This window comes from Lactuca saligna, chromosome 3, assembly GCF_052625555.1.
Source record: "Lactuca saligna cultivar CGN05327 chromosome 3, ASM5262555v1, whole genome shotgun sequence".
NCBI classification, from domain to species: Eukaryota; Viridiplantae; Streptophyta; class Magnoliopsida; order Asterales; family Asteraceae; genus Lactuca; species Lactuca saligna.
In genome coordinates this window covers 39,287,481-39,302,546 of record NC_136419.1, presented here as the reverse complement: position 1 = coordinate 39,302,546, position 15,066 = coordinate 39,287,481, and the positions used below count along the sequence as shown (strand labels likewise).

The following is a 15,066-nucleotide window of genomic DNA, read 5'->3' as shown; positions in this document are numbered from 1 at the left end:
CGATATGATATGTTGATGGTATTGTGGTTGGTATTTTTGGGGTAACTCACTAAGCTTTCGGGCTTACAGTTTCAGTGTATTGTTTCAGGTACTTCAGGAGAGTGTGGCAAGGCGAAGGCGTGATTGTACCACTCCATAGTTTTATGTTGATGTTCTGGGTACTCTGATAATAAAAGAATTGAAAACCTTTTTGTAATAATTTAATGAATATCGGTTGTTTTTGAATAGTTTAAATTGGTTGTAAATTTTCACGTTGTTACACATACCGTCTCCTTTCCTTTTGAAGAAGAAGTACCTACAACCAAAACTAAAAATCGTAAGCACGAAGGTTTGTGAGTTCCCCCATCATACCACATAACATACAATAAATACATTGCCAAGCATATATGGGTGTTGGCCTCCCCTTCGGTTTATTTCAACATGGGTGTTGGCCTCCCTTCGTTCTATTTCAACTGGATATTGGGTATATTTCACCCCTACCACTATTGTATAAAATCGTAACAAGTAAGTACCTAAAACATAACAGATAGTGGCAAGCCAGACAATTATCACAAAGACAATCATCTCTACTACAACAAGTACTTGTGGGTCGACATTGGTGCCTTCGACCCACTCGTACAGGAAGATAACTCACCTCGCACTGCTGAAGCCCACTGCAGGAAATCCTTAGCTGCTGCCCTGGCAACTACTCGAGCTATCAATACCAAAATATCACCCAATTAGCAATTGGGTCCCAAACCATGATCCATAATCCACACTTTGGGTAAAATGACATTTTTACTCCCGGCCCAACATGATACATACCTAATACCCAAGTCCAAAATTAATCAAGCCCAAAACTCCAAAATCCATAAAAGCCCACTAACGGGCCTATTTTTTCAAATTGGGCCTAACCCCATACGGCCTTACCCAAAAGCCCAACGATTCATGGTCTAATAATAATTTTCTAATGGCCTAAAGGACTAAGCCCATTGGTCCCACTAAATTCCAAAACTATTAGGCCCACCAAGGCCCAATACAAAATCTATGCCCTATTAGACATATCCAAATAAAAGTCCAAACTCTAAGAACTTGTTGACCAAAAAGCCCAACACTTAAAAACTCCAATCCAAGTCCAAAGCCCAACATGAATAAGCCCAAATAAGCCCATTGTTGGACCGGGTGCAAGACGTTCCTTTCTAGAACATTGGGCGTTTACTACCTGACCGAGAATCTAGACTTGATGCAGGTACGCATGGCGTTCCCAAGATGAACGCGCTGTGTTCCTGATAAGTGACCAATAATTGCATTTTTATGTTAATACTTTAAGTCAAAAGTTTAAATCTTAAAATAGCTTCTTATGAGAGTCTTAATCCATAAAGTTGTCAACTTGGCACCTTTGCATGGCCCAAAAAGAACCCCAACATCCATTAAAGCTTCCAATCCATAAATCAAGACCCAAAACCTTTGCATGGTTGGTCCTCAGCCATCAAGTTACCATTTTGATGACTCTAGCAACTTAACAATGTGAGTATCTTCAATCCTAGGCTCTTGGAGTGGCTCAAACTCCTAAAGAGAATCTGTATGTTCATAAGAAGCACAAAACAAGCCCTAATCTAGATCTTAAGCTATACGATAGTATGATAGAAACTTTATACCTTCCCAGACTTATCAATGGGCTGAAGAACTTGGATCCAAAAGCTCTTCCTTGATCAATGAGACTCCAAGGTGATCCCTCTTCTTCAAGAACACCAAAATACACTCAAGGATGGTCTTCCAAGCTCACACACTCATAATTAGGGTTAGCATTTCGAAATGAGGCTTAAGGTACAGTGGAGGCTGAAAGAATGAAGAGACTTGGGACTTAACTTGTTTAAATAGTGCACACTTAGGGTTTTTGAGTGCAGACAGCGAACGCGTTGCGTTCCTCCCTGGAACACCTCGTGTTCGTCTTGGCCTCTTTGTGCAACTCCATGCTCTGAATGCTGAGCGTTCACGATATGAACGCCCCACGTTCGAGCCTTGCCTCTAACCAAAGTTAGTAATTAAGGGTTCTAGGCTAGAATATCCTCCATACTTAATTGGTTCAAGCTTATGCATGCAATATGAATCTCATAATTCTGGAGATGCTACAACACTCTTTGGAGTCTCTGGTTAGTCAATTCTCTAATCACTTGAATAGGTGTGTGAAGATTGCTTTGTATTTGGATGATTTGCTACTATCGGGCTGACTCTAATAGCAAGAGACGAAAGTAGAATGCAATAAGAATCAAATGTGCTAAATGGTAGAAACAACAACGTACTTGCATATATTATTTTATTACAACATCCCGTTTCCTTTATATTGTACTTTGAAAATAAACCTAGTTATAACATTGTAGTTTCATGTTTTTCTCTTAGTAACACATTATACTTCGAAAATTTTGTCTAGTCATAACGATAACAATCAGATTTTTATTGTACTTGGATGACATTACTATAATTATGTTGATTTTTCTAAGTATAATGTTGTAATATGCTAGAATAAATGTAGGATGCTATGGTAAACAAATCAACATAAATACATTTCTATTTTTTTTTAACCCAATCCAATGTCATTCGTTTTTTTTTCATCTCCTTTATAGCATTGTAGCTACAAAACTCCAGCATCCTCTAATTTTATAAGATCTTCGATCATCACCATCAAGTAAAGGCTTCACAAATAGGTTTTGAACCTCTCATCATCCTCTTTTTCTTCAAATTGGTTGTCTGTTTGGTTAAAGAGTATTAATGTTAGCAAAAAAAAAAAAAAAAAAAAAAAAAAAAAAAAAGAAACGGTGGAAAAAATACCATGCTCTTGTGTTGGTGACTTAGCTAGTGTTACAGGTAATTGCCAACATGTAATTTATAGGAACCTTTTATTATATGCAAAGATAAATGATATAATTTGTAATTGAAAGAATATTTAAGATACTTAACTAGTGTTACGGGTAACAACCAACATGTAATTTAGGTTTTCGGCCCCATGATATTTTATACCAAAAATAAGATAATAAAAATCAACTCTGCCGACATTTGTTTGGTTCGATTTGATCTCCTATAAACTACTTTTTTGTTTGGTTTCATCTCCTAAAATTATAGATGGTGAAATGCAAGGAAAGTTGGGCACAAGCAAACTCTTTTCTTCTTCGTAAAATTATGAAGTATTATACAATATAAACATGTGGCCGATGGGATTCGTTTAGCTGGATTGACGAACCAACCATCCACCGACCATGGTACCTAAAACCGCTATGGTTCTCTCGGGATGCATCTAACTAGGAACTAGTAGCGGACACAAAATGCTTCACTAGGGTGACGCTAAAATTTTTTTCCAAAGAAAACTAAATTAGTAGTGACACTCGTATTTTAAGCCTGTGTACCTGTGTACCTAACAGAAGAAACATAAAAAAAAAAAAAAAAAAAAAAAAACGTGCCGGAATCGGAGCAGTGGCCCGGGATCCCGGGGCTCCACTAAGGTCCACCACTGGTCGGAACAATCTGTCATGTCGATCCGAATGTCCGTTATTCATCAGAATAAGCAATTGCAATTTAAAATTCAGGTTCACACGATGAAGGTGAAAATGCCATGAAAGTACTATAGATATAGCAAACCCCATCAGAAAACTCTTCTACTAGAAAAAATAATGTTAAGACTTGAATCACAAAACATTAAAGTTTCTAAACGGAATGCTTATGTTCGGTATCTAGCCCATTTCATACATGCTTCTAGTTCTGTTCTTGAGCTCCAAGTAAAAACAAAAGAAAACAACTAATCTATTTAGTTGCACAAAAAAAAAGTCAGTTAGTTCCAACGCCTGTACCTAGAGGAAAATAATTTAAGTTGAAGGCAAAACGAAGATATGCATAACATAAAAATTTTCAACGTATCATAACATAATAATGGCAGTTACCGGTGATGGTGTTGAAGGCTCAGGGAGAGGGAGAAAAACCGCGACCAAGGAAAACAAGGGTGTAAGTTCCTTTTTATTTTTATTATTATTATTTTTTTATAGTTTCTAATAAAACTACAATTAATAGGTAAATATATTTAAAAATACCATTACTTGGTAATTCATTTTTCCGACTACAAGGTTTATGTAAAAAACTCTGAAAATAGTTGCACATGTTTAATAATTATACGTTCATTAGGCGTTGAAGGATAGCAATATGCAGAAGTCAAAGACTGCAACGAAGGTCAAGAAAGCCTGCAAAAGGTTAATTAAGTCTTTGGTTAGGTCCACGACTTAAAGAAGTACCTAGTGTTTTTCCTCACTCGGGTATCATTAGTGAAACAAGATAAACATTCATCAAATTCTCTTTGGTTCGTATTGTAGATGTTTTATTTTTTTCCTTTGTACCTTGAGAAACTTTCTCATCCTCAACATATAGGTGATTCTTATGTTGACATTAATTACCAGGCTCAGAGAAACTAGCAAATGGCATCAGGAAAAGACATCCAAGCTCACAAATTTTCATGAGATGCATACACAATTTGATAGTTCCAGCTTTTTGAAGACTTAATTAGTTTTCAGATACATGTACATAGTTTATAAGTTTCCTTGTATTAAATAACACGGCGCCAAATAGATTATAGATATAATATACAATAGTATTAATTACTGTTGGTGATGATGATCCAGAAATTAATCATGCAGTGGGGTAGGAAGCCTGCATGGCAATGCCACAAATTCCTTCTTTCGCATCAACATCTCTTTGCATCATTATATACCCCTCTTCACCCCAAGTTGTTCCCCATGAATTCTTCACGAGCCAATACTTAGTTCCATCAGCAGTCGTTCCATAACCAACCGCAGTAACACCATGGTCAAGTTCCGTGCCACATTCTCCGGTAAACACCCCGCTAGAGTAGAACTGGAAGTCGGACCCACTTGCATCAATAGCCACAGAGATAGGCTGACTGGCTACAGCCTTCAACAGTGCACTTTCACTATTAGCAGGAACATCTTCATGACCCGTAATTGTTGCAGCATGGTTTGATGCCTCGTTGCTGTTGCAGCTTCCATCCACTGCTTTGTATGGGTAGTTGCTCTCTGTTGTAAGCCCTTTATTCTTTACGATGAATTCAAAGGCATCATCCATAAGACCACCTTCACATCCCTGATCTACACCACTAGTATCGCAGTCCACAAGCTCTTGTTCAGATAGAGAGATTAGTTTACCTGTTGTCAGTTGGGTTATTCCTTCCATTGCTCCCACAGCTGAAAACGCCCAGCAAGACCCTACAACATATATATCATGATGAACCTTTTAAGTCAGCAACATAGAATACGTTTCAGTTGTGAAATTCTTAAAACAATTAATTCTTGCTAGCTAGCTTAATTACCACATTGGCCTTGATCTTTAATAGGTGTTACTGCACCTTTCTTTCTCCAGTCCATCGATGAGGGGACAGCTGTCAAGTTTTCATACCTGAAAGCAGAGCTGGATGTGGAACATTCATGTGCCTTGAATCGGTTCCTTGTGCTCGTGAACTCTTGGTTTGTAAGGTCTGCAAACTCATTCACTGCTAGTTTGTAACCTTTGTTCATGCCATTGTTGGATGAGTGTATGTACTGAACGTTCTCTTGGAAAATCTTTGAACGCCGTTCTTTCTCATCAGCGTCCTTGTAAACACGTCCGTAATGAGCCATCCATTGCTCGTGGCTCTCATAGCTTGAAATGTCAGGGAGCAACCGGGATGCAGTGTGTGAAAGCAAAGTAGCCGAGAAGAAGAGTAAAACCAAACATACCATAGATGTGTGGTTTGTGGATGACATAGACATAGTGGTTGTAGATATATGAAATAAGGGATATGAATATAATTTGGAGTAAACTCTTTGCTGAGAGGTTGGCTTTATATAGAAAGAAATGATTTTGTCCTTGTTTGAAAAACGAAATATATGTTTTCAAGTACGTAGAAGATCAGATGGTTTGATTAATATTATATTAATTAAAATGAAGTTAAAATGAAGGGTACAAGTTGTTTAGATAGAGGATTGATGACCCTACTCATGTTGGATTTCCATTTTGGACTCTAGTACTGCTGAAGGCTAAAACTATTGCATACTCATTTGTTCTTTTAACATAGGTAAAGTTAAGTTAAAAGTTTACAGAACATAACTTGATCAGTATTTTGGAATTTAGTTGTGTCTAGTATATGTGATGGGAGAAATTGTCAAAGAGTCTCATGATATATATATATATATATATATATATATATATATATATATATATATATATATATATATATATATATATCATTTTTCTTGGTAGGTTTTTAAGTTCCAATTTAGATATGCAAGCACAATTGCATATATCTGATAATTAGATTTGTATTTAAATTGATGTATTTTAATAGAGAATATAAGTTAGAGCATCTTGTCAAGATGTTCTTCATTTTATATAATTACTATGTGTAAAACTCGTATATTATACTGTTTGATTAAATAAAAAATTAAATATTAAATATAAACATTAAGTATTTTTTTTTAAATAGAATTTTGAAATAAGGAATAAAGAAATTTATTAATTACAATTACTATCATATTTATTACATTTAATACTTTACATATATAAATATATAATTATTGTGTGACTTTTTAATTTAAAAACTGAAAACAAAACCCAAAGTCACCACCGCAAACCACCAGACTTCCGCATTTCCGTTCGATTGCCACCATTCTCCGTTTCTTTCCGACGTGTCCGTTGCTACCGCCTTTTCAGAGCTTTCTCAGCCGCCTCCTTACTAGTTTAAGTCGGAGTAGACCACCGCTGATGGAGCCGATAACCACCAGCATTCACCGGTGCCATTGATGTCGGCGGAGATGTTCCTTGCCATTGTTTCATTCACACCGAACCGTCGAAGCCACCACCGCAAACCTGTGATGTCTGTTTCCGTTCAAGACAAGTTGTTGGCAGTTAGTGTGTATTCTATTAGCGTTTGTTGACGTGTTGCTGGGCAAAGGGTTAAGAAAAACCGCCGCCACTACCGTAAGGTGGTGGTTGTCATCAGCAACCACCACTGCTGTCGCCACCGTACGTCGTTAGGTGGGTGAATGGGTCCTTTTTCAAGTAACAAAACGTGTGTGTAGGTGTATTTCGGCTATGAGGGTGTTTGTGTGTTTGTTTTGGCTGAAAAACCATGAAAGCCACCACCACCACCACCGTGAGGTGGTGGCTGCCACCATCTACCACCGCCGTCTACCGCAAGGGTCGTTGTGTGTGAGTGTGTGTGTGTGTTTACCTTAGTGTGTGTGTGTGTTATTTGAGATTTTTCATTGTAAATTATAATCGGTGTCAAAATAATATAAAAAGAAAACTCATAACCACCACCATGAGGTGGTGGCTGCCGCCACCAACCGTCGTGTTGGGTGGCGGTATGCTCTTGCTTGTGTTTAGATTTCATTTCGGATGCTCTGACAAAGATGGACTAGGATCATAACCACCACCGTGAGGTGGTGGCCAATCACCGCAAGATGCCGTGAGCCACCGTTGACCACCACTACCCTAGTTGGTAGTGGGTGGTGCCCGACTTATGAAACTCTGATGGGCCCAATGAAACCCTAATTGATCTAAAGACTTAACTTTTGGGCCTATTAGGTTGTGCTTGGGTTGGAGACCCTAATTTTGGATATATGTATTATGGGTTGTCGGGACCCGCATTTTTAGATGATCGGATTGGGATTATGGATTAAGCCGACAACACTACATGATTGAAAAGACAGATTGATGGACTTAATGGAGTAAGTTCTTAATGGGTTAAGTGGGAAACACTTAACCCTAATCGTCATTTCATGTGAAAACCATAATTGTGTTGGGCTTAGATTTGGGCATTTCTATTGGCCAAGATATCTGGACTCTTGATGAGCCAACTATTAACAAGTAAATGTACTACAATATTTGGATTGTGCTTTAGGATAAGGCCCATTGGACAGGCTTGGGCCCAATTGGGAAAATTGGGTCATACATAGGCCATAACTGGGCCTTGATGATTATGAGATATTGGATCATTAGAATACCAATTGTTAGACCAAGAATTAATGGTTGGGCCATAGGGTAAGACCATGTAAAGGTTTTGGCCCAACTTGGAAAATTGGGCCTTGGTTCATTATTAGACTTTTGGGATTATGGATTGGGCCTTGGGCTTGAATCAAGCTAAGATAGGGGTAAAATAGTCTTTTACCCCAAGCATGGCCTTATGGATACATGTTGGAACCCAATTATTAATTGGGTGTTATTTTCATGTTGACAGACTCGGGAATCTGTCATCCAGCAGCTAGGGTTTTGTCTGCGGGGCGTCAGCAGTGTGAGGTGAGTTTTCCTCTAGTACAAACGGGTCGAAGGAACCAATGTCAGCCTGTTTAGGTAGGTTAGCGTATGCCGGACTTAGGTCCGATGCCGGCGTTAGCCCGATGTAGATTATATGTTTTCGAACTTCGGTCTGATGCCGAGGCAACCCGAGGAATGTTTGTATGCTTGATGTCTTCGTGATTCTTGCATGTATTAGCTTATTTCTTATGTGTTTTGTGTTCCGGGATTCGGTCCGATGTCGGGGCAAGCCCGAGGAATGTTTAGCTTATATGTTATATGTTATATGTTCCGGACATCGGTCCGATGTTGGGGCAAGGCCGAGGAATGTTTAGCTTATATGTTATGTGTTATGTGTTCTGGACTTCCGTCCGATGCCGAGGCACGCTTGAGGAAGGTTTATATGTTTTATGTTATGTGTTTATGTTATATGCTTGTTGTTATGTTATATGTATACCAGACTTTGGTCCGATGTCGGGAAGGGGTCGATGTCATACTTCGGTTCGATGTCGGGCGGGGCCTAATGCCGGATTCGTCCGATGTCAGGCGGGCCCCGATGTAGTGAGCAAGGTAAAATATATGCTCTTATGTGTTATTTGTATGGTATGTGATAGTTTGGGGGGACTCACTAAGCTTCGTGCTCACACTTAACCCCTTAAAGGCTTAATCCATTAATTCCAATATTGAATGAAGTTAATTGTAGAGAATTATTAGGTATTATTTTAAGTTTAACTAACAGTTTTAATGTGAATCTCGACCAACCCCAAACTAGGGTTTTCTTGACAATAGGGTTTTATAAACCTTAATTAGGGTTTCCAACTCCTTAAGTTAGATGATTATCAAATTAAATAAAAAAAATATATATATTTTCATAAATCGGGCACCAACCACTGCCACCTCAGGTAGTGGTGTTCTGCGGCGGTCCATTGCGGCAAGAGGCGGCAACCACTATTTTTTTTAACCCAAAACGTTATCTAAGCAATCCGGTACACATAAAATATTCATCCAACACACACATACACACATAGCCACCCAAGGTGGCGACTGGTGGTAGAAGTATGGTGGCAAGTGGTGGTGGTGGGTTTTTCTTCGGACCTTCGGCAAAGAAATGCTCCTACAGCCCTATACCATTAAAACACATGCACACAAACACCATATGATACACACAATCATCTCTCATAGTGGCTGGTGGTGGCAGCCACCATGGTTGGCTGCCATGGTGGTTATTCACATTTCCGGCCACTTAAACACACCCACACCCGCGACATATATTGAATCAAGTACCCACACGTCGGAAAATACACACCAAACGGAATAGCAACCTCACCGTCGTAGGAGGATGGCAGCTGGAGAACCTACGAATGAGAAACAACAAGAAGTAGCAGTGGTGGTCTAGTGACGACGCAACAACAAGAGAATGAAGAAGAAGAGAAGGTTGTGACCCCGTCTTGCGAACATTAACAACGAAAATGATGAATCTATTTCTTCTTATCGTCCACTGCAACGACGTCCAACGGTAGCCATCCTCCTTAACGACACTGAGTGCATCGACAATTATTCGGTGGTGCAAGGCAATAGCGAGGAGGTTGCCAATTGTGGTTGTAGGTTGGGGAAACAAAGGTGGTGGCTGGTGGATAAGCTTAGGGTTAGGGTTTCTGGTAACATGACCCTTAAAAGTAGGAGGGGAAATATATGGGTTCAAATCCTGTGTTCAAATGAAACTTTGATATATTTTTTTTTAAGTTTGGTCGCTGAATCCACAAATCAGTTCAGATATGGTCCAATATTTACATTACAACCCCAACTCTACAAAATTCTTTACATTTCAATTACGCATGTTACAATTTTGATCCTCTAAACCAAAAAATATAATTTATTAACACCCGAAGGTGTACACCCAGTTAATTTAATACGACTTTAGGCTAAAAATAAAATATATAAAAAATACATCTCAGAGTTTTAGGGATTATTTTTTATTTACATATGTTATTTATCTATTTAAAACGGAATGTTACAATTCTCACCCACTTGAAATAGATTTCGTCCTTGAAATCACATCTCGCTTCTACTTTATGATGTACTCCCTCACCGCAACTAAGATGAATGAAAATCCGCAGAATCCATCAGTCTCTGAGCTTCTCGGCCAAACGTCGACACTCTAATCCCGCACCAATAGGGTATCACTACAATGAAAATTAACTGATCTTATATCGAACTAAACCACACCCTTACTCTGCTATGACACTGGGGCTTACCCCAGATCATACGATAACTAGTGAATGTTACGGGCTACCCCGCAACCTTACAACACTTCCACTTTACTATAATTGCAGCCTAATGCCTTACCACTAATCTATAAATTCGAACACTCTGAGAGTCGAGCATACACTCGACTAAACACCCAAGCTGAATTTGATCCATGCCTGGAATCCAATCTGCTTTCCCCAAAGGCAACTATCAAACACCAAGAGAACGAGACCTTAATGTTGGTAAGTTTCCCGAACTTCCAACTCACACAATCCTCAATGCAAACATCGATTTGGGTCACCTTCCTCCCCAACGGGGATGCGAAACTCATCCTAGATTCAAAACCGCTTCTACTCCTAAATCCCTAGACGATTCTCCCCCACTTTGATTTGACTATATTCTCACAACACACTAGAATTGAAGAACTCCCAATCTTTCTCACTTTCAAACGATCAATCTGCTGACCACCAGTGCTTATTCTTGCTAATGATCCCTTACTAGCCAACTCAAAGACTACATAACCCCCGAATACCAACTAAACACTTCCTGAATCCCTGCAACGCTGATGATCCTAGATGCTTAACCTGATATCTCACTCAAATCTTGAATCCAAACGACAGATACCCCAACCAAAATCTCAACAACAAACTACTTCCCTCAGCACCTCCAAAAACCAATCCAAGCATAATTGTTAAAACCACTAGATCTTGGCGATAGTGGACAACCATCCCACTAAATCCTGACCATAAACCTTTCAGACAATGCCACTAAATTGTTCTCAAGTACAACCCAGGATAACACCAAACACACCAAACCCGCTATACAAAAATAACCCTTCCTAAACCACAAAAGATTCATGGCATGCAGATGGCATATAAAATTTCTTGAAGATATAACTCAAACATAAGCATAGAAATAAACCAGATATACACTTACCCAAACTGATGCAAAGATTTCAATGAAAAAAATGAAGGTAAAACTGAAGGAAAACAAAAGGTACATACCCGCAACATTGCATGCTGAAGTCCTAACCTCCCCTGACCGACACTCTAAAGCCTGACTCCTTTCCACTGGGGCACTTGCTCTACCCTATCGTCTATCAGTGATCCTCAAGGTAGTCGGAGTGTGTACACTCACTGCTCCTCCTAACGACATCGGACAATCAGCCTTCTTCTGGCCCACCTGATCGTAGTGAAAACATAATGAGCTTGCCCCTTGATGACAATCTCTGCTGACCTGACCATCCTGCTACAATTGTAGCAACTCATGTAGTTTCCCACATGTGCTGCACTAACTTTGGCCCTGCTGGCCTTTCAAACACTGGCCATAAGTATTGGGTCTCTTCACGTGACACTCCAATGTCTGCACCTGATCCGACCCCCTCTTCACATAATGCTCCAAATCAATCTCCCGCTCTCGGGCACTAGAGATCATATCATTCAGGGTCTTTCATGCCAAAATATAACAGAAAACAACATAGGCTTTGATACCACTGATGAGTTTTGAGCATATCTACATTCCTATGTGCACATGAAACCCTATTTCCTTTGGATCTAGGTTTTTCTCAAGTTATACAAGCAAATTAATTTTCCAAAGAAAGAACCCTAGATCTACTATATAAAATTGAAATCTATACATATTAGGAATTAGAAGAATACCTTTCTTGTTAGCTAATAGTAACAAGTAATCTTCGCTTCAATTCCTTGACCTTTGAAAGCCTAGTGACCTAAATGTTGCACCTCTAACAGAGTTACAAGCACCACAAGCAAAGAATGAGGTAGAAGGAGATATAAATCGGTGAGGGTTTCTCTTAGAAGGTAGGCATACCGATTTCTTGAGGCTAGGGTTTCCTTTTATAGTTACGGCTGCTAGGGTTTTCAACTGGAAACCCTAATTCCCTTGCTTAGGCCCTAAGCAATCCATGGACCCCCAAATGAAAGGCCTTGTACGAAAACTCTATGGGGGCTTGCCGTTGATTTTCGTCCACTCCCCATCAATTGAATCCAATAGCCCAAAAATACAACAATCACTGATTTACATAATCACTCGCCGTTCTTTTAATCACTTCCTTTGATCACTAAATTAATTCCAAATTAATTTATGATCAATACTAATTAAATAATATGATTACCAATTAATATATTATTCTTATATTATATTAATAAATCGTTAGTTAACCTTTTACTCCAAAACTCATCCAGTCTATTTGCTATCGTGAAGGCAACCGAAAAGGACCATGCTAATCTCAAATCAAGTACATACCAATTATAGTTGTGAGACTACACACCTAATCCAACACACATATCAAATAAGCCATACGTATCATACATATCGAATCAATCAATAAAAGTGATATGTGCCAACCATAGTCTTGCCATTATGCCACGATCCGCCTCGTGGTCTTTCTTTTTAGGCTGGGGACCAAAACCCTGGGTCTTACAGACAGGTGCCTGGAGCCACCTCATGATCTTCCATGCAAACATCACAAAGACAACTAACACATAATCTAAAACTTCTTAACTAATTACCTGCCAGATTTAAGACCCTGGTCTTGCATACAGTTTGCCAGGAGCCGCCTCACTGTCTTTCATACAAAATGCCAGGGGTTACCCCCGTGTTTTCCTACAATACATAAACCAGATTGGCCGGCATTAGTGTCTTTAACCCATAGAACAGTGAGGAGACTCACCTCGTATACAGAAGCTCACTGAAAGAAATCCCTAGCTGCTACCCTGACAACTCCTCCGGGATATCAATACCAAAATAATACCTAATTAGCAATTGGGTTCCAAAAGATGATCCATAATCCATACATGGGGTAAAACGACCATTTTACCTATCATCCAACATTTACCAAAACTGAGGCCCAAGCCCAAAATCAAAAAAGGCCCAAAACTACAAGATCCATAATGGCCCACTAATGGCCCAATTTTACAAATAGGGCCCAACCCCATTTGGGCCTTATCCTAAAGGCCAATAATTCCTTAGAGAATAATAAATCTCAGTTTGTACAGAAGGCCCAAAGAAAGAATGTGGTCCAAGGATGCGAAGCTCAAAACACAACAAACGCAAAACCCATCTGAACGAAGAATGCGGGGAGTATGCTCAGCTACGTTGGGCGTACTCGAAGAATTCCATATTTGCGACCAAAAGAGGGTACACTAGGTGTACCATCAGTTACATGGGGCGTAACCAGGACTTTTCCAAACCTCAAAACACGTCTTAATCCTTTAAGTCCTCACATTAAAACCTCATAAGACCTTCAAACTAAGCTCTTAATGCATAATGTTGACACCTTTATGCATTTGCATGACTCAATAGGACCCAACAACCAACTTAATCTACTAAGACACCACATAATCCAACTAGAACTTACATGGACCATTCTTAAACATCAAGCAAGCATTTTTTATGAACTAGAAACACCAAAAGAGGCAAGATATATCACTCCAAGCTCCTGGAGTGGCTAAAACTCACAAGGAGAACTTAATACACCATAAAAACCCTTAATATTTCCCTAAACTCAAACTAGGACAATTACAAGTCAACATGATAACATTTTACCTCCTAAAGCTTCCCAAGAGTGTTAAGATTCTAGATCTATAACCCTAAGGCTACATCAAACTTGATTACCAAGATCCACCTCCTTGAAATAACACTAAGGACCTTCAAAATCACCTCTAACTCAAGAATACACCACCAAAAACGGATTAGGGTTTGAAATGGGGCTCAAAGACAAAGGAGGCTGAGAAATGCAAGTGCATTGAGCACATAAAGATGTTTAAATAGTGCCCAAACCCTAAAAATTTGGGTTTGACACTCTGTCCATTATGTTGGGCGTACCCCCAGCTTTCACTAAGCGTACTCACCCAGTCATGTGCCTTTAGCCATACACGCATGGGACTAAAACGCAAGCATTTTCCATTAAGGTCCATTTCTACGAAAATCTTCAAAATACCATAACTTCCTCATCTTAGGTTGGTTTCCAACGAACCTTATATCTACAGAAAGGTGGCGAGAAGCCCTATGCTTCTAACAACACACCCAATCCTTAAAACCTCCGAGCCAAACCTACAATCCATAAAAGATCGAGTTATCAAATTAAGATTATACATTGGGCCTCCAAAGACACCATCAAGCACTTGGATCACTTAAATCATAATACCCACATCCGAAAGAGCGAAATTCCTTCGTCTCCAAGACCCTAAGCCTAATGACGAATGATGGTTGGACCGCAATCATGAATAAAGAAACAAATCCGAAACCGAGTGTTACACTACCAATTTTGCTAAGATTATTTATCCTAGATAATATTTTATTTTAAATGTTATTTATTGTAATTTATTTAATTTATAATAATGTTTTATACAAATATTATAAGCCCATAATATTTGTCCATAAAACATGTACACAATATATAAATATCATTTATATAACACATATCGCGTACGAAAGATACTTAATTATTTATTTACGATTAACTTATTTGACGATTTAAATTTCCGATAAAAT

General features: G+C 39.0%; 1 protein-coding gene across 1 annotated transcript; it reads right to left on the bottom strand.

The window, feature by feature from the left end:
* Positions 1-4,647: 4,647 nt before the first annotated feature.
* LOC145033577 (senescence-specific cysteine protease SAG39-like) lies at positions 4,648-5,777 on the bottom strand. Its single transcript, XM_078982163.1, has 2 exons — positions 5,345-5,777; positions 4,648-5,240 (listed from the first exon to the last, which is right to left on the bottom strand). Exons 1-2 carry the CDS (start codon positions 5,775-5,777, stop codon positions 4,648-4,650), a joined length of 1,026 nt encoding a protein of 341 aa, XP_078838289.1.
* Positions 5,778-15,066: the final 9,289 nt, after the last annotated feature.